The sequence below is a fragment of the Leishmania panamensis genome, assembly GCF_000755165.1.
Source record: "Leishmania panamensis strain MHOM/PA/94/PSC-1 chromosome 35 sequence".
NCBI lineage: Eukaryota > Euglenozoa > Kinetoplastea > Trypanosomatida > Trypanosomatidae > Leishmania > Leishmania panamensis.
This window is the reverse complement of record NC_025882.1, coordinates 2,217,531-2,241,691: the sequence shown is the minus strand read 5'-3', so window position 1 is coordinate 2,241,691 and position 24,161 is coordinate 2,217,531. Positions and strand designations below refer to the sequence as shown.

The 24,161-nt window shown below is 53.8% G+C and overlaps 5 protein-coding genes across 5 annotated transcripts, besides 1 other annotated feature; all 5 read left to right on the top strand.

Moving 5' to 3' along the window:
- Positions 1-668: 668 nt before the first annotated feature.
- On the top strand, positions 669-3,143 carry LPMP_356160 (hypothetical protein; the record flags this gene model as incomplete). Its single annotated transcript, XM_010705243.1, has 1 exon — positions 669-3,143. One exon carries the CDS (start codon positions 669-671, stop codon positions 3,141-3,143), a length of 2,475 nt encoding a protein of 824 aa, XP_010703545.1.
- Positions 3,144-3,767: 624 nt separating this feature from the next.
- On the top strand, positions 3,768-5,798 carry LPMP_356150 (hypothetical protein; the record flags this gene model as incomplete). The annotated part of the gene is made up of 1 exon (XM_010705242.1): positions 3,768-5,798. The coding sequence occupies one exon, from the start codon at positions 3,768-3,770 to the stop codon at positions 5,796-5,798; it is 2,031 nt and encodes a 676-aa protein (XP_010703544.1).
- A 1,093-nt stretch (positions 5,799-6,891) lies between these two features.
- On the top strand, positions 6,892-8,625 carry LPMP_356140 (hypothetical protein; the record flags this gene model as incomplete). The annotated part of the gene is made up of 1 exon (XM_010705241.1): positions 6,892-8,625. The coding sequence occupies one exon, from the start codon at positions 6,892-6,894 to the stop codon at positions 8,623-8,625; it is 1,734 nt and encodes a 577-aa protein (XP_010703543.1).
- Positions 8,626-10,237: 1,612 nt separating this feature from the next.
- On the top strand, positions 10,238-12,148 carry LPMP_356130 (hypothetical protein; the record flags this gene model as incomplete). Its single annotated transcript, XM_010705240.1, has 1 exon — positions 10,238-12,148. The coding sequence occupies one exon, from the start codon at positions 10,238-10,240 to the stop codon at positions 12,146-12,148; it is 1,911 nt and encodes a 636-aa protein (XP_010703542.1).
- A 2,150-nt stretch (positions 12,149-14,298) lies between these two features.
- On the top strand, positions 14,299-15,246 carry LPMP_356120 (glycerophosphoryl diester phosphodiesterase, putative; the record flags this gene model as incomplete). Its single annotated transcript, XM_010705239.1, has 1 exon — positions 14,299-15,246. One exon carries the CDS (start codon positions 14,299-14,301, stop codon positions 15,244-15,246), a length of 948 nt encoding a protein of 315 aa, XP_010703541.1.
- A 3,353-nt stretch (positions 15,247-18,599) lies between these two features.
- Positions 18,600-19,107: a repeat region.
- The last annotated feature ends 5,054 nt before the right edge of the window (positions 19,108-24,161 follow it).

Genomic DNA, 24,161 nt, shown 5'->3' with positions numbered 1-24,161 from the left:
TCTCCCCTGTTTTGTTGGAGCCTTTGCAGCTGCGCGCATTGAGACCTTCGGGCCTGTCAAGCCGCTTTTCCAGCCGTCTATCGATTGCCGCCACAGATTCTGCGTCGTCCTCCTTTCCAAATCGCTGTAACTTTTGGTTCATGTCGGTGCCGGTTGCGGGACGACACAAGGGGCTGGAGCCTGCCTCACCGCTTTCCCCTGCCGCTCCACTCCCCGCTACCCACGAGGCAGGTAGGCCTTGCTGGTTAGAGGAACTGCAGGGCAGCACAACTTCGCCTGCCGTACCTCTCGTTGTTCAAGCCTCTCCCAGGCATCCACAGTCGTATTCTCCAAGCCTAGCTGTATCGTCTCCCGCGGCTGCCGTAACACCGACCGTACAAGAAACCCCGACAACCACCGTAGCCCTCGCTCAGGCGACTGAGAGCGGCCCACTTGCCTTCGTGAATGAGGTCGACGCCCGACCTCCAGCAACTAACCAGAAACCTGTGGCAGGGCGGCGCAGGCCCGTCCATGACAGCGCACCAGCAACTGACGATGCGGGCTGGCACTGTAATCTGATTGCCTCTAGCCAACCGACTGCTTCGTCTCCGTCGCCTATCCCACCACCCGTGCCCGTCTTCTTGCAAGACGATGGCGGTGACGCATCCACAGTCGCTCCGACAAGTTTGATGGCCGACACTTTTCCCTCGGACTACACAACTGCTGCATCACGCCGTGTGGAGGATGAGGAAGGGGAGCAGGCACGGAGAGCTACTCTTACTCATGAGCTTTCTGAGCTAGAGCATGAGCTACGCGAGGCGACGCAGCGCGTAGACGCGCTTCAGACAGGCAGCCATGCGCTTGCGATCGAGGTGGCAGAAGTCGACCGTACACTGACTTCTCTCAGGATCGAGGTGACTGCGGCTTGCCAGCAAAAGTCGGAAGCGGAAGCTCAAGTACAGCAGACGGATCGTGGAAACGCGGTCTCCATTAAACGCACCGAGGACATTGAGGAGGAGGTGTGCGAATACCGTACCCAATGTGTTCAGCACCACCAGCAGCAAGTAGAGGATCTTATGCAGGCCGTGCAGACACAGCAGAGGCGTAACGCAACCCTTCGCCGAGAGTGGGAGGCTGCCGTTGCACGTGACACGAGAGATGACTGCCAGGCTTCCGTTACTGAAACCCTACTGCTTCGCGTGCAGGATGGCGCACGCCACTTGAAGCGATGCCTGATGTTGCAATGTAGCCGCACAGTGGCGGAGAGTGCCCGTTTGTATCTGACGTCAGCACGACAGCAGCGAGCCGAAGTCTTTGCCAATGACATGGCGGCCCGTGCAAGAACACTGGCGGAGCACCGATCTCGTCGTGAGGCAGAGGCAGCCGCATTTCACGACGTATGTCGCCGCAACTTTCAAGAGCGTGCAGACACCGCCTTTGGTGCCATCAAGGCGCTCATCCAAACAGCACAACGTCTCCACAACACCGAGCGCCATCAGCGTGTCGCCGACTTCCAGTGCCAGCTTGCTGCCATGACAAAGCGAAGCCGCGAGATGTTGGAGGAGCAGGTGCGCCGCCGACTGGAGCAGGAGTGTGCAATCTCCATCACACAGCAGGATGCCGCCGCAAAGGAGTGGGCGGCGCGTCAAGAGGATTTAGCCGGGCAAATCCGCGCCTTTCGCTTGCGTGCAGAGATGGAGGTTTCCGCGTTGCGCGAGAGCCACGGGATACATCGTGAGCCCGTCAGGTTTCCGTCTCAGTCACCAACTCGAAGCGCACTGGCGCAGGAAGTACTGCCCAGCGACTTGGACCGTGTGCGTCTTCGAATGGAGCAACTCGCACTCTCGTTACGCGTGAAGCAGGAGCAGCAGTCGTACCTCTCATCTCAACAGATGTCCACCCACGCTGTCAACCACCGAGGCACTGGTGGCACCTACAGCTCTGGGAGCTCGCCCGCGTTTTCTTTTTCAGTGGAGCAAATTAGCGAGGGATGGCAACACTCGCTCCTCTTGCTGCAGCACAGTCGTGAGACACTTCGGCGGAGCATCTCTGAACTCAAGGAGGTGAGCCATGGCTGGGCCCCGCAGCTGCACCAACGTCGCACACAGGTCACTCAGCAGCGGGAACACGTCAAGGCTGTTCGCTCAGAATGGGAGCAAGCAATTCGTGGGAAGCTCTCGCGGTGCCTGACGTCAGCAAGCCCAGAGGTCCCTAACCACGTTGGCCTCACGACCGGCACTCTCAGCAACTTGAAGCGGCGTGTCGGAGACATCCTACAGGCGCAGCAATCACTGCGTGCGGCACGTGCCAATTTCACAGCGGAGCTCAGCATGTGGTCACAGTCCCTTGGTGACTACCGCATCGAGACCGAACGTCTTCTTGCGGACGTCTTTCAGCAGTTGGACCTACTCCGCGAAAAAAGTGGGCGAGTGGAGGTGGACCAATTGGCGTTGCAATCATTTCAAGCGCAGCTCGACGTGCTTGGGCAGCACGTCACAGAGGAGGCAAACCGGCTGGCGCGCCGCAAGCAGCGTGTCGACGCTTTCGTGAAGAACCTACAAGCAGGTTCATGTCGCTCACATACCCTTCCAGGGATGCTCAATTCTCAATGGCTGACGCGAAGGCACAAAGGATCCTCGTTACAGGTGACAGATATCTTTAGCACACTCAACAAAACTTCGGCGATTCGCGATGCAGCTAGTCCTGCTGGTATGGCGACAGCGAGGTCTGATGCGGACCACCAAATGGAGCGTGCGAAGCAGAGAGCAATGCCGCTAGCAGCGACAACGAAGGAAATCCTTTCACCCCTCACACCCAAGAAGGCATCCCCTGCGACTAAAGCCTCCTTTCTGAGGCATGAAAGCAGCTCGACAAGTCACTGCGACAGCGACTGTGGGAAGGAAGGTTGGCGCGCTGCCACCACTGGTATAACACTCACTGCGGGACCGGTCATGTCGGACGTCTTCATGCTCGACAGCCACCTCCCGTCCTCTACTGTTCCAGCGCTTGATGGGAATCATGCTCGGCTCGCGGGCATGAGCGACGGTGGACTCGGTGGTGGCGCATACGTCTCCGACCCTCCCGCGGTGCAACACACGTCCGGCGCCGTCAATGCCGAGACGGTGGCGGCAGAAACGGGGAAGCCGATTTCTCAACCGAACTAGTGCCCCTCGAGGGCTCCCATGCTAGCTTCTTTGATCTGCTCTCCACGTACGCTCAATGATGGCGTGGTATGCTCTCATTCTTCGTTTTCCTCTCATCTCCCTCGCATGTCGGTGAGCCACCAGCTCTTTCCTAAGGGGTGCGCACCACCACTGGCAAAAAAACAAAACGGACATGAAGTGTAGCAGCGTGGTGCCGTCCTCTGCCCTAACTCGTGCGTTGCAGTCCTTGAGCAAGCTAAGCGTGATCTCTCCTCTTTGCTGCTGCTGCTGCTGCTTCCGCCCCTTTGAAGCACCTACTTTCCTCTGCTGCCTCTTTTTCACTGTTTTCTCGCACTACTTTGTAGGCTTACGTAAGGCTGCCTTCTCTATGGATTTATTTGTACGCAAGGACCATTAGTTCCTGCAGCTTCTTCGCTTTCCTGTAGGCTTCTCCCCGCTCATATCCGTTAGCTGTGGCGTTTGTTGGCTTCTCTGCTTCGTCGCTCGAGGGGAGGCTCTGGACGCCAGCAGGTGAGGCCGAGCAACAACAAAACTGAAACCGAAAACGAAAACGAGAGCACGACCGGAGGTGTCAAAAAAAAAAAACCACTCGTACTCGTGCATAGACGCACCTACACCGTAGCCATGATCCAGCTCGACTTTGTATTGTATCGCTTTACATGTGACATCTCGGCTTTCACAGGGCTCTTTGCTGAGGATGCGGAGGGACGACACATCCCTGATGTGGCCTCCTTTCACTGTACCTGGACCCACACGCCGCGCGCAAAGCCTAGCCCGAGCAGCACCGCTGCCGAGCACTACGTGAATGGTGCAACAGACGACGTGCACTTTAAGGGGCTTGGCACGGACATGGCGCTGCTGTTTCCGAAGCTGTCGCATCAACTCATCTTGGACGGGATGCGAGACGTCATCACATTCGCCATTCGGCCGTCGCAGTACAGCGCCGCTGGTCCGCTACCCGTCGTAGCCAAGGGTGCCCTCGATCCAAGACCGTACTTGGGCAAACCGATGAAGAACTACGCCATCAAGCTACGTGATGCTGTCGGAGGCGTCGTCGGTAAACTACTCTTCTCCCTGCGTGTGCATGAACTCGACGAAGAAGGGCAAAGAGCGATGCCCAGCGATATGGTGACCTCGACTGCACTGACGTCGGTGCCACGCAACAGCCCGGATCGCGCCCAGAGGGCTGTGCAACAGGACCCGTCGCGCGACCGCCTGCTGAAGATGCCTCCGTCTGGAGAGCGTCGGGTACATCTGGCCTCAAATGTGGTGGAACGACAGGAGGCGGCACCACAGCAGACGTACGTCGCAACATCCCAGCGCTCCTCACCATGTAGGCAGAAGTCACGGCCCTCCCAGCGTGGTGTTTCTGTTGTGCAGACCATGGACATTCTACTCGAGCGCGTTGCGGTCAAGACAACGAGCATTGACCTTGACCACCCAGCGCCGCTTCTCCTTGGTGGCGAGTACCACATGAAGATTCGCTACGGCACCTACACCTTTAGCACGACGCCCGCCGTATGCACCAATCCTAAGGAGGTGGTGTACAAGGAACAGCAGGCGTCCATCACGCTCCAGCCGGCTGGCAGCACGGAAAAGCTGCGCTTTTCATTGTGGGAGGGCAAGCGGCAAGTCGCTGGATTCTCCCTGGATCCAGCAAAGTTCAAGTCGGATGTTGGCGAGTGGAAGGAGTACGCCATACCCTTCAGTTATCACCCTACAGAGCAGCGTTCTGCCCTCGATGTGCGGGTGCGTCGAGTCGAAACCGACTGCAGTGGCTTCCTGAGCGACTGGTGCGCACCTTCTCAGCCATCACCGGCACCAACTGCTTTTTCTACTATTGCTGACATAGATACCACCAGGGCGTCACGAGCTGTAACGCAACCGTCGACTTATGACACCAATCCATCGAATTGGTATGCAGAGGAGGGCGCGCGTAGGCAAACACCGCTGCGCTTCTCTCCGTCGCCAAACCGGTATGTAGGGATGAACCTTACAAGAAGCGAAGGCCCGCTGGCACACGCTTGCTCGTCGCCGTCTTCGAACCGAGGCGCCTTCTCCCTGCCAGATTCCATCACCGCTACCTTGGGGCTAGTGCCGCCACTGAATGCCAATCGCACCAGCACGCCGCTGCGCGCCTTTGACCCCTGTGCAGAGAGCGCAAGCCAAGTCATGTCTGGCTACCGCGGCGCGCACGTCCGTGATGCGTCCCCTGTACACGGAGGCTGGGAGCGCACACCCATGCGCCCACGGCCACCACCGCTGACCTCGAACCTTGCCGACCTTCCAGCTGATCTACGACCACCAAATGAGCATGAGATGTACATTGCAGAGGTGCTGGCCCGGCTTGATCGCCAGAAAGGCACGGCGCGACAGCAGACATCACTCATGGAGGACTGGGCTGGCTGGCGCAATGACCCAGAGCGCAGCCGCTGCAACAGCGTTTCTAGCATGCACCTACGGTCACCTTCGGCGAACAGCGCGACGAGCCGAGCGGACTCGATGGCATCCGTGGTCTCTCGGCGCGCTGTAGCGCCGCGGCCGACAAAATCGAACGCAGACAACTCTGTCATGCTCCCTTTCACTCCAGACACGAGCGTCTACCGTCGGCGCCGTTCGCTTCCGAGCTCGAACCCGTTTAATTCCCTCATTTAAGCCTATCGATGCTCCGAGCGACGACGAAAGCATGTCGTTTTATTCTCGGACGTGTGTGTGTGTGTGTGGGGGGCGCAATGCCACGGAGGGACTTAGCTGAACCGTTTTCCTACTCCCTCCAATGTGTCCGAATTTGGTGTTTCTCCTTCTTCCTCACCGGTGTACACGCCTCCCCCCTCCCCCCCTCTCTCTCTCTCGTGTGTGTGTGTATGCTCTGTTTTGCGGTGACAAGATAAGCGAAGGACGTGTACTTATATATATATACATTCATATATATATGTGTGTGTGTTGTGTGTGCTCTTTTCTGTTATCGGCTGGTTTTTGTTTGGTGTGTCGTGCGAGCGTCATGCCCACGTGTAACCGTTGCCTTGCGTGAAGGAACACGACAGCGATCGACGCCCTCGTAGGCTACCGAAATGCAACAGCAACACGGAAGCAAACAAACAAAGCAGTGAAGGCGAGTCATCTAGACAATGTCAAAAACCGATCGGGAATGGGCAGCAGCAAAGGCGGTACCGCTGTCTTTGCTGTTTATGCTCTGCTCCTCCCTCCTCTTGTTATGGGGCACCAATCCCCATCAAGGCTGACTTCTCACACTTTACTTCTGCCGCAGAGAGAGAGAGAGAGAGAGTGAAAGGATGCACCTTCCTGACCCGCTGTTTTCTCTTATTTACAGCTTCTTCGACTGCCCACTGTACATGCACGGGTCTGCTCGGAGAGCCACGCGATGGTGGTGCTGATGGAAGGAGAGGAAGGGGGTAGGGGCCTCTCCACGACTACTTGTCAACACACTGCCTCCTGCTCGCTCAATAATCTCTTACTCTGTTGGGTGTCTTCGCTTAGTGAGCAAGCTGGTCCACACCACCACACGTGCGCACCGCAGCGAAAGGAAGCAGAAAGTCAGTCATACACGCACACGGACCCGTACTGTTTTTCCATCGACTCACAGCATCGCCACTTGCTGTCCTCCTAGTATTCACGGAGAGAGAGAGAGCGGATGTCCTCGAGATCCCCGTCTGCGTCTCGCAGCGACAGCCGGGGTCGAAGCGACGGAAGCAGCAGTAGCGAAAAAGAGGAGAGCTGCTCTCTGTCGATGTCCAGAACAGAAGTAACGCGGTCTACAAGATCTGGTCCCTCTGCATCTGACGAGGTCTCCTCGGATTATTCCAAGTCTAATGGTTCCGCTACATCCTCCGTGTCTCTCTCAGCATCGGCTTCCACTTTTACTACCACATCCACGAGCGCTGGCAGCTCTGACGAAGGGAGCAGCCACGACGCGGACGCAGAAAAGGCGCCGCGCAAGCTGCCACGCTTGGAAGAGGTTAGCCAGCGACTGCGTCACTCACTACCGACATGGGCAGTTGCCACCTTGGCGCCATCGATACGGGGCGGCACATCCATTTTTCCGGCGCCGCCATCGCCACCTGTCGCCGCGGTACGATACGGCCCTATCTCTCCCCCTTATTCACCACCCAATGCGTGTGGCGTGGCCCCGCCGTTGCCTACCTTGAGTGCGTCAGCCAAGGACATCAGTGAGATGGACGTGCGAGCCGGATTGCGTCTCGGCGTTTTTCGTGCCTCTACGCGACTGAACAAGGAGCAGGTAATGGACGAGATCGAGTCGGTACGTATGACTAGCCACGTGGAGCTAGTACTTCTGGAGTCGCCTCAGCAGAGCGCGCTGCTGCAGGACGTCCCACCCCAGGAGCACGACTATGAGTGGGCTACGGTTTTCTTCTCGACCGCCGAGGCTGCCGACCTGTGTGCGGCCTTGCTGTGTCAGCCGGGTAGGCGCTCTAAGTGGGCGCGTGTGAGTATTCAGCGGTTACCCATTGTGTCAAGGCAGACGGAGCCGCACACAGCCGAGGAGGAGCAGCGGGCACAGGTGCACGTGTACCAGATGAACGCTGCCTCACCCAGCGTGACGAAAACGAACGGTGCGACGCTCTTCTCTGATGCCCGGGACACTGTCCTCGCGCGAGGTGCGTATGGCTGGTGTGTGTTGTCGACTGGGGGCCTCTTTCCAACGTTGGGGTTAGCGGCGTATCTCCAGCATCGCCGAAGGGGCGACTTCACGGGCATCGATGTGTGCGCGAAGTTCGATCCGCAGTGCGACAAGGACAAGTGCGTGGCGGGTGGACAGTGCAACGGTGTACACCTGCGCGCTTGTGAGCAGTGGCGGCTGCTAGTCCCACCGATGCTCATCTTGAGGAAGACGACCCCGACTTCCAGCACCTCGACGGAGGACATCCCCTCACCGGTAGAGAGCGCGTGGCAGGAGGCGAGACGTACGGATACGCTTGTGGTGTTACCGCTTCCCCCTGAAATTGACGAGACAGCCTTTGTGTACATGTTCCAGCGGTGCGACGGGTTTCGACGCGCACAGACGGTGCGCACTGTTGACGCGCACCGGTACGGTGTTGTGCAGTTCGCGGACGCCGCCAGTGCTCATCTTGCGCAGCAGCAGGCCATCTCCCACTCCAACCTGCCCGTGCGCTTCGTGGGAGAAGCGACGGAGGCTGTCAACGGTACTCAAGCTTTGGCAGCCGCTCTAGACGTCTCGTCGACAGAGGTGATCAACTCTTCTACGGTACCGCCTAACAAGTCGTACACTGCTGCGCCGAGTAGCACTAGTGCCGTCACTGCATCGCGCACCAACCCCGCCGCCGTCACGCACGCACCGGATGTTCCGTTTCCGCCTCTTCCCAGTGGTTGGGAGTATGGGTTGTCGCGCCGCACGATGCAGTACTTCTTTCTCCAGTCAGGCAAGAAGTCGACGACGTGGAAGCATCCAGTGACGCAGGAGCAGTACAAGGGACACCGCTGACCGTCCCTGTGACGGCTGCCGGACTCGTTTCTCTTTGGACGCTCGAGTTGGGCAAAACGAGAGGCTCAATCGCTGATGGGGGGGGGGTTACAGCTGACACAGCCTCCCTGATCTTTAGTCCCTCTCCTCCCCTGTTGTTGTTTCTATTGTGGTCGACATCTCGCTTCACTCTTTAGTTTTGTTGTGGTACTTGCGCGTGAGACTAATAATAATAATAATACTAATGATAATAACACCAAAGACAGTGGCGGCCGTGTGCAACTTCGCTCGAGTCGATGCATTTTCTCCCTCTCACTGTGACATTGCCAGTGGCCCTCACCTACGCTTCCTTCTCCACGATGCTCTACCGTGGTCTCTCTCTCTCTCTTTGCCTGGCTGTCTGCAGATTTCTGTGTACCTCCTCTCTGCTCTCTGTCCATCCCGCGTGCCTTGCCTATCTTCGCGATAGTCTCCACACATACACACACACACACACGCTGTACCCACCTCAGCCAGTTTGCCAAAACGGCACGCACGCTCGCTGCGCTTCATTCATGTGTTGGTGCGTCTGAGTGATTTTCGCCCCCCCCCCTCTCTCTCTCCTTCTTTTCGTGGAACCTTTTCTCGGTCATATCCCTTGTAAGTTCCGTAGCATAAACGATCCGACGGGGGTGAGTGACGCGGACATCATCATTCCTCTTTTCCGCCATTCGTACATCCCTCATCTTCACTGTACCACTTCACATTTTTTCTCTTTTCCGAGTCTCCTTAGCAGTACGGCGTGACGTATTGCTGTCATTGTGGATGGTGACGCCTCTTCTGTGAGAAGAAAACACGTACGCACACACGCACACACACTTCTCTCCTTCTTCCAAATCCCCTTTTTTCGGCTGTAAACGCCACGAAAGGGCAATCTAGAGGACTATATTCCCATCATTGTCGGCATTGTTTGTTTATTTCTTTTTTTTATTTGTTTCCCTCGGCTTAAAGCACTGACAGATACCCCCAGCTACCCCCACCCCGCCTAACGCACTGGCATTTACCCCCTTCCCCTTCCTTTCCCCACCTCCACCAGTCCCCCCCTTTTTCTTTGCTTCTCTGACTGGAGTAGTTTTCCTTCACACCGCCACGTTTCTTTTTGTTTCGCTGTCGGGAGTCCTTTACACACCCACTCCCTCTCTCTCTATACACATACATACACAACTCCACACACACACACACGCACATATATATATATATATATATGCATATGTGCGCATGCATGTATGCATGTATGTATCCCGCTTCTTTCAATCTCTCTCTCTCTCTCTGAGGACCGCCCAACCTTCCGTGTAGGCGCACGTTTTGTCATTTTGTTTCTCTTTTTTTTTATCTCGAAAGGGTAAAAAAATATCTTTGCCAGAACAGCATTGACCAGCTCGCTTCGCGCGCCTTTACTGTCGACGTTTCGCTGCTGTTGTCACGCCGACGGAGCGCCTTCTCCTTCTTTTGAAGGGACTCAAACTTCAGCGCTTGCGAAAAGAAAAACGTAAAGGGCCGCCATCGCTTGACGTGCCGTATTCTGTGAGTGTCGGCGTGAATAAAGTCACAGTGTGCCTCCAACTTCATCTGCTGTATCCCTCACTGAAGACCGATGGACGTCGACAGGCCGGTGCACAAGCCCAACTGGAGGTTGTACTACCTTCTCGACCTCATTCCACCGACGACGTCGCGGCAAGTGAAGTGGAACTTTCGCAAGGTCACCCTGCGGCATCATTACTATCAGGCCTACCTTGTTCTGTACAACCGCAGTCGCAAGTACCTGTACGACTCCATCGGCGAGGATGCGTACGGGTTCATCTCCAGCGGAACATGGGGACCGCTCGTCCCTGTCCTCGGAGCCGTTGGCACTGTGGTTGTGTACTCGCTCGTGCTCTTGGTGGAGGTGGCGCTTTTAATCTTCTTCTTTGTCTTCCTTGCAGTGAAGGACGATAACTACATTTCGTGGAACTGGGAGTTTATTTTATTGCCACTCATGATCTTTGTGACAATCATGATCGCGGTCTCTGTCGTTGCCCTCGCGGTGAACGTCATCACGCCGAGGACGTACGAGGAAGGGATGTCCAAGATAGATCGCCTCTCCCCCGTTGGCAACCTCTTCGCCGCTGTGTGCTACTTCTGCATCCCGTTTGTGTTTTTCACCCAGATCCGCAATGGCGCTCAGTTGAGTAGAGGATTCTACCTGCAGTACATGAGCATGCCCATCTTGGGTGACATTTTCTACTATGCCACCTCCCTCATCTGGCGCTGGCCGCGTCGGGTGCGGTTGCAAGCGGAGGTCGACAACATCCGCCCGAGTTCTGTGATTTACTACGGCATCTTTTCCATGGCCTTCCTAAACATGGCCTGCGGGGTCGCGCAGTGGGTGCTCATTGGCTTGAAGCTGGACGGGCGACTGAACCACTCGTGGTACATCATCTTTATCCCATTTTGCGTTCGCGCTGGCCTCCGTGTTGCCGAGGCCTACCTGCGCAGCTTGATGAAATATACTATCGGTGTCCGCATGGACACCGGGGTGGCCTTCGACACCGTGGGCTCCTTCTTCTCGAACGGCATTTTGCTCATTTCACTCTACTTCGTCGCCGTTCGCCTTGAACGCGGCCGCGAGAAGGTGCGCTTACTGCATGCGTTGATCCCTGTCTACAGCACCCTTGCCTGGATCTTCCTGTGCCTGATTGTGACGATGATCATGCAGCTTATTCTTTACCGTCACCACAGTCGCGAGGAGCGCCGTATAAACAGCCAGTGGACACCCCCGCAAGACAAGGACGACGAGGCGACAAAGACGCTCGGCGGCACGGACACCTCCGACTCTGCCCCAGTCCGCTTCTTTAAGACGATGCAGCGCAACTGGGATGATGTGGATGTCGCCACGGCGTCGTTGACCACCTACCCACCAGGCTTGGACAACCACAGCGACAGCGAGGAGTACGAGGACTTCGTGACGGACGAGGAAGAGCCGGTGTTCACAGAAGCGGTGGAACAGCGGTTGCAAGCGCCATCCGACAGACACCGCAGTGACGATGGCGAGGTCGCCTATAGGGGCAAGACGCCCATCAGTAACCAGGATGACTCTAGTGGCTATGGGGCATCGCGGCGCACGACCTCGACGGCGCAGCGCGCCCGTGACGCTCCGCAGCGCGCAGCACACAGCGCATCCGACCGTGACGTGAGAGGCGCGTCGAGTCGTCGCCCCACACCAAGACGCCAGACGCCGGATGTCTACTCAGGCATGCCCGCTAGTGCTATATCGGGCGAGGAGGACTATACGGAGGTTACAACGTACATGGACGAGCGGACAGCAGGGTCAGACACATATGAAGACGCCACATATTCGAACAGCTACACTTACACGGACCAGACGACGTACTTCGACCAAGGGGCTGACTACACGAGTGAAAATCAGGTAGAATCACACACACGCAGCAGCTCCTACTCATCCGTGTCCTCTTCTTTTTCCTCAGTCACTTCTTATACCTCCAAGAACGCGGTGACTAGGAGGTAGGTGAGCACGGTGTGAGTTTGTGCAAGTCTCTCTCTCTCGCTGCGTACGCAATCATCACGGCTTCACGTGCCTCGCCGCCTCGCCTGTATTCTCTTCGGCCATCCCTCCTCATTTTCTCACTGTCGCTCTTACGCTTCTTTTGCTTCTCCTCTCTCGAGAATTTCCCCACCCGCGCGCGCTCTCTCCCTCTCTCACTGACCTGATGGATATCTGACGTAGAGGGACCACAGGTGTCGCTGCTGTTTTCAAGCTCTGTCAGGCGTGCGCTGCCGACTCTTTTTGGTCTTTGCATATCGCACCACACTCGTTCTACGCGCTCCGCTCACGCTTTCCATTCTATCAAGTCATCGTATTGTCAGGCCATGACTCGCTGAAGACAGAGGTAAAGAGAAAACGGTAAGAGCAGACGCAAGAAAATAAAGTAGAACAAAGCAAAAGAGACCGAGTTAGAGTTAAAGAGTGGGTAACACCCAGACGCGCGCCGAGTCTTTCTTTTCGCTTCTCTGCTGATCTGCTGCCCTCCCTCACTGTCATTCGCTTTTCTTGCTTTCTCTCTTTCTTTTTCCTTCTAACTTAGACTACTACTGCGTGACCATGTGCGTCTGCGTCTGTTGTTCGCTTCGTTTTCCTTTGCCACTTTCCAGTATATATACATACATATATACACACACACACATATATATATATATGTCACATCATTGTCATTAGAGATACGTTCTTTTGGGGGTGGGGTGAGGGGAGAAGGGCTTTGTTTCTGTGCTTCGTTTGTCCGCCGTTGTTATCTCGTTGGCAGTTGCTGTGCTGCTCTCGTTTGTTGCTTTCGCGCTGATACCTCCTCGCACGTAATCCAAGTGAAAAAAAAGAGGACAGGTGGCGCTTCCGTAGCCAAATGAGCGCAACACTCAGTCTTGCTGAAGCGCGTCCTCGCGTCGTCTTGCTCCTCTCAGTTTCTGTCTGCCATCTCTGAAGGTTTTGGCAGGTGTATGGGTGTGCAAATCTCCATTTCCCTGTCACGTATCAACGCGATTCCCCCTCCCCCCTTCGTGTGTGTGTGTTGATGATGCAGTGTCAGAGGACTCCATTGTATGCATGTGCGTGTGTGCCAGTTCGGTGTTGTAGAGGACTTCAGCTATTTAAGGTTTGTGTGTGTGTGTGTGCCTTTGTGGGTACGTGTATATGTGCGTCATTTCTGTTCCTTCGGTGAGTCATGCTCAGCTTGACCAACTTGCTCTTCACTCGACTCGCGAAAAGCGTGCCTCAACAAGTCACCGAGCTATCCTGAAACGCTCTGCGCTTGGTTATTTGGCGATTCTGTTGCTGTTCTGTGAGGGAGCGTGCACTCTTGGCGCCAAGCTTCTCCGGTCGTACCTCTTTCAAGGACTGGACACCTCGAACTGTTGTCGCGTGAGCTGGCAAAACAACACTGGCGAAGGCCATCTAGCCACATGTCCCACGTTCTGCTGCTTTGCTCTCTGCGCATTGACTAGCAAACGCATGTTGCCTACAGTAACACACCTCGTCTATCTCCGTCTGTCGCGTTTCCTTTTTCCCTTGTCCATCAATCATGGCGTTACCCAATGAACCTGCTGGGCCTCGCTTGTTCTGCCAAAACCTTCCTCATGGGGGGATGGTGCGTCTGTCTGTCTGTCTGTCTGTGTGTGCGTTTGGGGGGATGTGTATTTCCCTCTCGACGCGGATTTGCTCCTTCTCGTTCCGACACACCCACACAAAAGGAAATGACACGCAACGCTTCCTCGCACGCCTTTTGACGCTCTCTCTTGCTGCATCCACCGTTGCACAAGCACAAAGCAACGCAAACACACACACACATACACACACACACACACACGGACGCACATCGTCATTGCACTGATCGCTCTCCTTCTCGCTTCTTGTGACATGCGAGGAAGAAAAGGAGAAAAGTCTGCCGTTTTCTGTGCCGTGCGTTTTGGCTCTCGGCCTACTCGAAGGGCATTCTGCTGAGTTTTCTGCACTTGCCCTGTTTTATGTTTATGATTTTGTTCTTCTTTGGTTGAAGCTCCCTCTCCTCCGTGATAGGACCTACGTCCTTTCACTGTCCCACCGTCCCCGTCACTTTCTCCCTTTTCGCTCCACTCCTCTTCACCTACTCTCAGACACCGCCAACCAGCATGCTGTCAGCGTCAACCGTGTGTCAGCCATTGTTTCAGCACACCGCCCTCGCACAGAAGAACCAGGTCAACGACAAGTCGCTCAACCAACGGTTTATCCGAGATTTCATGAACCCACGCCCTCACCTACGCATCTCGCTGCACTCCCCCGACTCCAATTTACCGGTCTGTGTCGCCTGCCACCGCGGTGACTGGCGTAACTACGTCGAGAACACGCTCGAAGCTGTGGAAAGCTGCATTCAGATGGGAGCAGACATTGTCGAAGTCGATGTCTGGCGCACGAGCGACGGCGTGCTTATCCTCATGCATGATGAGACGCTCGATCGTACAACAAACGGTACGGGTAGAGTTTGCGATCACACCCTCGCTGAGGTGCGTGCGTTGCGTCTGAAGGACGGGCTGGGGAACATGACCGAGTTCACGGTTCCGACGGTGGAGGAGGTGCTGCTGCTGGCGAAGGACCGCGTCATCCTCAACCTGGACAAGGCCGACGTGTACCTGGATGAGCTCTACCCACTGCTTGTGAAGACAGGGATGGTGGAGCAGACGATACTAAAGTCGGAGATCTCCTTCGAGGACTTGTGCAAGAGGTACTCGGTGGATCTGCTCAACAGCGTTATTTTCATGCCTATCGTGAGTGTTACGGATACGACAACCTACGAGAGTATCGACCGCGTCTTTGCCACCAATCACGACCTGTACGAGGTGAATTTTGAAAATGAAAATACTGATATGCTGCACTACATTCGAAAACTCGCCAAGAGTTCCGGGGCGGCGCTGTGGATTAACACCATCTGGCCGACAACCTGCGGCGGCTACAGCGATGATCACGCTCTGCGCGACAAGGACGCCAACTGGGGCTACGTGGTGGACCACATTGGCGCCGGCATCATACAGACAGATCGACCTGCGATGCTGCTCGCGTACCTTCAAGGGCGTGACTCTTAGTAAGCGGATGAAAGGCGGAAGGAGCTGCACCCGTGCTGCCATTGCGGAGTGTTTCTGGTTCTCCGAGGTCGCGCACACACTTGTATATATGTATGTATATATATATATATACTTCTCGACGACAGAAGAGATGATCCAGAACAGATGAAGAGATGCTCAAGACGCGTCTCTGTGCTTGTCCTCACGACCATTCGTCTCTGTACTTTCCTTTTCTCTTTTCGGCTTGTATTGGGTGGTCTCCCTGTACTTTGTAGTGTGGGCCTATTGGAATGCAGTCCCCTGCATCCCTCCGCTGGCCCTGGCGACGAATCCAGCCCAATCATCTTTTTCTTCGCTCTTGACCCATACGCGTAGATGTGAGGTTTGCGCCCGTGTGGGCACACAGCGCTGAATCTACGACACCGAGAAAAGAGAGATAGAGAGAGAGAGACTAGAAACAAAGAGGAGCAGAAGTGGATATGACGGGCGGTTGCACAGCATCAAAGGTGAAGGGGCAACCATAGCAATACAAGCAGAGGTGTGGGACAAGGGGCCAGCCGCAAACGGCACCAGAGGGTGTATTAGTGTTCCTCCTCTTCGCAGCCATCTTTCCTTTTCCCCTACCCTATTCGACTTTATCTGGATTCTTTTTCAGCACTATTTCGGTGGAGGTCTTTCTGTCTTCTGCTAGTTTTGCTTGCGTATCTTTTTTCGTTTGATTTACCGGCTTTAATGATTCGATGCCAAAACCTCTTTCTCCAGCCCTCTCCCCTTCTCGTCTCTCGTCTCTCCTCTCCTCTCCTTCTGTTCATCTGCTCTCAAGCGTAGCGCAAAGACGAGTGCAGAGAGCCCGACGGGAGCGAAAGAAGAGAGTAAAGGAATGCACAACAACAACAAGAAGAGCCAGAGGGACGGAGACAATGAGCGTGTAGGGGTGGAGTGTGTTCTTGACCCGTTTGGTTGTGCCTCTTTTGCAAGCGTTGCTCGTGTCGCGTGCGTTCTCCTCTGCCCTACTCATTTTCCCTCCTTTCCGTTTTACGCTCGTGTCGTGTGCGTTCGCTTCTTTTGTGAGAAAGTTGAAGTGTAGAAGGACTACTCTCCGAGAGAAGAAGATGTAGCGATAGTCATCCAGAAGACGAGAAACTCACAGACACACACACGCGAGAATATGCGATGAGCTACGCCAACCACGCCAACGGCACGCAAAAAGGCTTAAGAGCCACACAAGCGAGAGGCAGACGAGATAGGGAAAGGAAGAATCAGGGCGAACAGCAACCGCAGCAGCAAGAAGCGTCACCGTACAGCACTTTAAGAAAGAGGGGGAGACCGCCAGTCATGCAATGGAGAGTGAGGGGCATCTTAAAAAAAAAAAAAATGGTCAAGTGAGGTTCATGTGGGGCGGAAAACTGTGAAAGGACAGAGAAATTGACGCGCCACGGGTAGGAAGACAGTGGAAGTTCGCTTCTGGACGCATGACGTCGTGTCTTCCTCCGTTTTTATTTATTTTTTTGTTTGTTTGTTTGCTTCGGTGATCCCCTCCTCCTGTCGTGCTCCCTGCAGGCAAGAGCATACACAGCTGCTTGAAATGACACATGCTGAGGTGCACTGATCTTCTGCTTCTCTTAATTTCCCCCTTTCGGCGGAGTTCTCCGCTCGCTGCAACGCCACATTAGGAGAGACATGAAACTCAACGAGCCCTCGCGTCTTTTTTGTGTGTGTTCATGACGAACCTGCGGATTTCTTGAGAGAGTACGAAGTGAACAGCGTAAGAAATCTGGAAGAAGCAAGAGTGGTGTTCTTCGGGTTTTTTCATGCTTACGCCTTTTTTCTCTCATTTCTGGTTGGCGTTTCTCCACTCATTCGTTTACTTTCATCGTATTAACATCTCTCCGTGTGCCAGGTGCGCTGTTCCTTCGCGCTCATGTATTCGAGCTGCTCTTTCCCTCCCCTCTCTGCTTCTGCAACTTCTTAAATGTTGTTCGCAGTGTCCTCTCCTCGCATCCCCGCTGCAATTGGTCCTCTTTTTCTTCCCCTGTGGTTGTGGATGATTCCTCGGCTGGCTTCGCCCATATTGTGTGTTTCGCTCTTCACTAAAAGCGAGCATCACAAGACAGGGGAAACGGAAAGAGCGGGATAGAGGGTCGATCACACGATTACAAACATGCCGGAGTATATAAAAAGGGAGTGCCCAAGAGCCCATGAACGTCTCCTTTGCCCATCGTGTTGCGACGAGGATAAAGTCGTGGTGCAGCAGAGGTCGGTGAACTGCGGCTGTCTGTTTCTCTTTGCTGACTAGTGGTAGAATACCACAACCCAAAACGTCGAAATCTGCTTGCATTCTTCTATGAAAGCAAAAGCAACAAAAATCGCCACAACCAAGCGATGTATAGAGCGAAAGGAGAACATCCTTCAGTAGAGGAGAAAAAAAGAAATGCTGAGGGAAACTTCTCTACCATAGAGAGTCGGAAAAGGGAGCGGACGCTGGATTGTTGGGCTGCGGACGGCGCCGACACTTGTCTTACAACTTTTCTATGCTCTTGTAAGAACCGCGATGGTGTTCTCACTTTCGGTTTCCCTTTTCATTTTCACTGTGGTACCATTCTTTTTTTCATTTCACTTTAGCTTCTGCTCTACCCCCCCCCCCTCGACACTGGCAGGTTCTTACATCGCGCTTACGTCGTGCGTTGAGAGTTGATGCGGTTGTGTGTTGACATGCGTGGATTCGAAGCGCCTCCTCCTGACTGTCCTACTTTCCTTTATCCTGCTCGCCGTGCACACTTTTCTGATGCCCTCGACCAGCGATGAGGTGAGAGCGGAGCTTGCAACATCCTGGACTCACAGCCAATGAATCGCCTGCGTATATAGGTGTGCATGTGTTGAGAAAGAACAGAAGACAAGAAATGGAACATGTGCTAAAGCACTTTCTAGTAGCCCAGGAGAAGAGCCCAATTAATGATCTGCCCCTGATGCATACCACGCTCAAGGTCTTTTCCGCACTTCTCACCGCTGGAGCTCCTTTTCACCTACTTCTCTTGCGCTTTCTGCACAACGACGGACAAAAAAATCATAATTTTCTTCGTTCGTCATCTGTACTTGTGCCCGTCACCACACTTCTCTCCGCCCTTAACTGAAATCATTGGTGACAGGCACTCTGTTGTAGTTTTTCAGGATGGTGGATGAAGTCATCCTCAACTTTCCTTCGTTGTGCTTCCTCATTTTTTTGTGTGTGATTTCCTTATGGCGGTCAGTCAAACTGGATAACGATGGCCGTAATGCGCTTCCCCCGAATGTCGCTTCGCTCTGCGGTGTTTACTTATCCTTTCCTTATGGTTCCAATTTCGAGTACGGGGCTGATGACAGGGTAGGGGAGGGGGCACCGCAAGGCGTGGTATCTCAGGCTCTAGTACCCTCAACTCTGTGAGGAGAACCCAGGTAGCCCTCCCCCACCATCCATGCCAATGCCGAACCACCTCTGATGCTGACAGGGACAAGGATCTACGATGTAGGGAGGTCAGAACAATATATCGTCACTGTCTTCAGCACCGAGGTTCTGGTTAGCGTGGCGCCGGAAAGAGCTCCAGTAATAAACACAGTTGTGTCGTCTACATGGTAGGTGAAGTGTCAGCGTCACACGAGCGTAATTAATTCTGCCCTCACTGCTTAATGATGTAGGGATCCCGAGCCACTCCCCGAAAGATGCACCACGTGACGTACTGCAAAGCAGATGGTTAGAGCGTGAGAAAAAAGGCGACGCACAGCTGACTGTATCAGTGCATTGCCGGAACGCGCGTCTAGTACTGTTTTTTTTTTTTTGCACCACAGGGTGGAGGTGTGGCAGGCCGGATCGTGTGGAATTCAGCTCATATTCTCTGGCCGAAGGAAGGAACCGAGAATGGGGTGCCGATTACGGCGATTGTGTGTTGTTAGTCGAAGGTTGGTTTCGGATTGTTCGCTGCGTGACTGAGTGTCTTTTTTTGGGGGTGGTTGCGTTTGTTTCTTTCCCCGATCTTCTCCCTGCTCTTTGTCTTTCACGCGCGGGTATATTTTATTCGTCCTTGCCCATCTCTCGCTTATTTTCCAGTGATGGGCTTGTTTCTCTCGTGCTCTATTGTTATCTTCTTCCTTCTAGCTGTTTACCTGGCACTGGCTACTCTTGTTTTTTTTTCCTTCTCTCTCCCTTTCTCTCTGTGTGTGTCCATCTTCTCTTGTAGTGTGAGTGTGTTGTTTCACTTGTGCTGACTACACTGGGGATCTGGGTTGCTGTTCTGGTGAACACCGCAACGCGGAGAACAAGAAGCACAGTAGCCGACTGAGGAAGAAGTGATCGGTCAGAACCGTGATGAGGGTGCAAAGCAGAAGGCTAAAGAGATGAAACCGCAACATGTGGCGGCGCATTCATGCTTCGGTGTGGAAACTGAGCGGGAAAGTAGAAAGCACCCGACGAGACCCACTTCTACGGGACCCACGCTGTCTTGGGTGTCTCTGTCTCGTGCTCTGAAGGATGTTTCTCGTTGAAAGCCAATCACCGCAACGCAGCGTGTCGACTGAACTACCCACAGCAGGAAGAGAGAAATGCCAAAGAAAACGAATCTGTGTGTGAGGCGGAGAACAGCGTCACTACAGAACTGACACCTAGTCGAAAAAAAAAGCATCTCACAAGATATGATACGAAATCGGAGAAAAAGTATAAGGGGGACTGTCGACACAGCGCAAGATTCAGCTGCACATAGAGACCGAGAGGTTACACGCGCGGACACGTGGAACTGAACAACACACCCTTAACGACACCTTTCTCTCTCCCCTGTGTTCATGAGTTTTTGGCTAGCACCGCTTTCAGGCGAAGTGGCGCGGTACTTTTAAAGTATTCGACAACCTGTGCACTCTTTCCTCTATTTTGGACTGTTTCTGACGGCGTACTTGTGCTTGCGTGCCCTTGCGCAGGATTGTAGATCGTAGACATCTTCTTCCGCCCTCCTGTCAGGATGATCAAATCTTTGTACTCGTTACTTCCTGACGCCTCTCTTCTGCTCCTCTTTGAGACCCCTCTTCCCTTCCTTTCCCCCATTTTGTATGTATCTTTGCACATCGGGAACTCAAATCCACAGTCCGCAGGAGGAGAGAACGTGAAACAGTGCGCGCCATAATTATCATCATTGAGCAGCGGTAGTAAGCTGGGAGAGAGAAGGCGTCCCAGAACAACACAGCAGGGAGGGGGGAGAGGCAATGACGAAGCGGTAGGGAAGATAAGGTTTTCTGCTTCCTGGGATAAAAGGCGAAGCGACGAGGAAGTGCGTTGATGTGCCTCATTCTGCGATGCCTCGTGCTCCAGTCGGAGCTGCCCTCACTCGCAGAAGTCCCGAGGAGGTAAATATCAAGACGCGCGGGTATCTGTGCGAGGATTGCATCACCAGCGATGGGCTGGAGAGTCGTTGAGAATGTCCACTACGACCCCGATCTCTCTTCCATTTGTAAGCCTCTACGGGATCTCTTCTCTTCACTCGCTTCTTCCCGCCTCCCTTTCCTGCTTGTCCTAACAAGGCACACCACCTCACGTCGCCTGTTTTCCTTGGATCTCCTCCTGTGATTACCCCACGGTAATTTTTTCCACATCTCGTTCTCCGTTTTATAGGGCTTCTTTTTGTTTCGTTGCTGTTTCCGAGCCATCTCTCGTGCCACCTTTATACCTACACGCTTGTGCTTGCGTGTATGCGTGTGTGTGTGTGTGTGTGTGTGGGCGGGCGGGCGGGCGGGGGTTCACTTCTTTATTTGGCTCGTCTGTTGCTCCGTCTTTGCCTGTCTCACTTCCTCTCTTTTTTTCCTTACACGTTGCCCCCTCCGTCTCCTTCCCCCCCTCCGCGTTGTTGTTGTTGTTGTTGTTTTTTCCTTCTTTAGGAATTAAAGCCACCACGCATCACAAATGACGAAGCAGAAAGGAAAGGCCAAGCAGGGCAAGGAACAAGGCAAAGGGTCTTTCAACCAAAGAGAAGGAAACGAACGAAAAAGAATAACGGAGCAAAGCTGGGTTTCAAGACAGCACAAATTAAGGGGTAACGAGAAGATGGACGCGAATGCCAATTTCCCGTGCCTTGTTCATACTCAGCCGCTCTAGCGGTTTGGTGTCTCTTTGCGGATCCCCTCCTCCCCCCCTCTGCAGCTACATGAAAAATGGCAATGGTTCGACGTTATTCATATATGCCTCTCTCTCCGTCTCTCTCTCTCTCTTGTTTCTCTCCGCCCATGCCAGGCTCGGTGGAAGGACTCTTCGAGTGTGCAGTGTATGCGTATTTTCTGCGTGTTGATGCCCCCTGCAGCCTTCGTGCTGCAGAGTGTGTGGGTATAAGATTGCAGTTGCAGGTCAACCTCATTTTCGTTTCGGCTGAGCTCTTTTTTTTTCTGTTAGTTCTTTTTCTTGGCTGTTACAGTCTTCCTTGGCTACCTACTCTCTATCTCAACGGGAAGCTGCAGGTCCATACATACAGGAAACGTGCCGAAGGCCAAACGACCACGGAACCCGATCGACTTTCTGCGTCTTTGAAGACGAGAGCGCAGCCTCGCCCATTCCCCATCTGTGACTCGCCATGCTCATACACGATCACGCTCATTCGATGTTACAAAGAGAAATTGGTCACAACAGAAATGGGTTGCTGCATCTCTTCCTTCGTTCGCGTCTCTTTTGTTTCGTACCCATCTTGGTAATGACTTTATCCTACACTCACACACACACATACACACGCACATATACACCTACACAAGCAGGTAAGAAAAAGCGGGCACCAACAGGAACCCCGTATCGAAGCGCACTCGACGTAGCTCTTTGACTCAACGCCGTCGGTGTACGGGTGTAGTTCGCTTAGTCGTGGCTACAATGCACCTTTTGTTGTACTTTTTCTTGTCGATTCGGAGCGCATGTTTGGGTCTTTGCTTTATATTTTCCTTGTGTAGGTGAGCTACAGCACGTGCTCTTCTGGTTTCCTCTTTTTTGTGCGTGTGTCTGCGCGTTCTCTAGTGCGTACAACCCTTTGACGCTTTACTTTAGTGACTATTGACGTTGATATCAGCGATAGGGTTGCCTGACTTGTGCGTGTGTGCGTCTGTGGGGCGGGTGGTGGTTTTGGTGGGATCACGAATGCCCTTCGAGGGAGTATCATTGCCTTTGCCATGCGCCTCTCCCTCTGGGCGCTTCTTATCTCCTTTTTGTGTGTGTTCGCATCGAAGTTTTTTCTTGAGTGGACGTTCCCTTCCTCCACCTTAGCCCCGCCAGCATTCGCGTGGAATCTCTGGGTGGTACTGGAAGCAGACTTGGACGGTGAAGAGGTACACCGGAGAGAGTTGAGGCGATAAGCATACCCCCCGTGGGGTCTGTGTTTTTTTTTTTGCGTGTGTAGCTTGTGTTCTGTACCTTTTCCGCTGAAGATTTCGTTGCGGTTCACTGTTACCCTCCCTTTCCCAACCTCTTCTCCTCCTGCTGTTGGCTCTGGAATTCATGTGTCCACTGCTGTCTCCGTTCTCTCTGCTTCACCGCACGGGTACATCCAGGGTGGTACATGCGCGATCAGCGTTGTCTTGCGAGGCATACGTGCAAGTCCTATGCACAGGCACGCAAGGGGCCTCTGTGGGTGTTTTTTTCTTCTTATGCGTTATGGCACCCAGACCTGCGTGTGTTTCCTCCGCCGTGCCTACGTACGCAAAGCCGATGCGAATGTGCGTAGCGCCTGCAGTTCACGCAGACGTTTCCTTTTGTTTGGGGCGCCGCTCTCTGCTGGTAACTATTCGTTTTCTGCCTTTTTCTTTGTTTTCTCGTGTCTGCTTTGCTTTGCTGTCGTTGCTCCTGCTCGCTCGCATCTTTGCCATTCGAGCCTGTCATCTATAGTGCTTCTCTGTACTTCTCCATTTTTCCCTCACACCCTATTTTTTGGAGTCCATTCACTGTCCTCACCGCACCGGTTGCACTTTTTCTTTTATCTTTCAACCTTCTAAACAATGGAGGAATCGGAGGAGAGAAGGAGGCAGGGAGGTGAAAAGAGTAACAGGGGACTTGAGCTGTGCATTTTTTTGCTTGTTTTTTGACGGGGAGGAGGTGGGGGTTTTTCATTGCTGGTGCGTAGGAAGAAGTGAGGCCCACACGCTCGCTTCCAACTAATATCCGGTTTTTTAACTTTATTCCTCCCCTCTCCCCCCGTCATTCTATAAGCAGCAACATCGTAGCGAACACTCAGTACCGCACCCCATTCTATTCTTTTAGAAGTGGGACTGTTGTGTGTGCCCATTGGATCTCATATCCACTGGGCACACACAACAATCACTACAGGCTGAAGTGCCGCCCAGAGCTGAGCCGTCGGCGGTAAGCGGAGAAAGGGGGACGAGGGCAGCTGCGGTACCCTTTTTACCCCTAAAACGATTCCAATGGATTCGCCTAGCTGCTTCCCTTCTCTCTCTACATATCCGTCTCTCTAGCTACTCCGCAGCTGATGTGACGTGTTGCTAGCCTTCCCCTCCCCCCTGTACGTATACAAAGGGTATTATTCACACTTATCGATGTCGTGCATACGCGGTCGTTCGAGCAGAGAGGGCCAGTGATGCTGTCTCCAGAGGACGAACCACATCGTCGGCCGTTCAGGAAAAGGCACTCGCGCTAAGCATTCACTCATGCAAACTGAAACCCCCACCAGAAATTTTCTGAAACAACTCGTATTGATGTCATTGCTGCTGCTGCCGCCTGCACCATATGCGCGCGTACCTTCTCCTTTCGAAGCTGCACACGTACGTTTTCCCATGGAAATATATATATACACGTACCATGTTGGCTTGCCAATGCATCTTAAATGTTCCTCCCCTCGTTGTGGAGTATCACAGTTTGGGTTTCTCAGGGCGGGTGGATCTTTGTCTATGCCATTGTTGTGCTTTTCGCAACTTCTGTTCTCGTGTCTTTCGCCGTA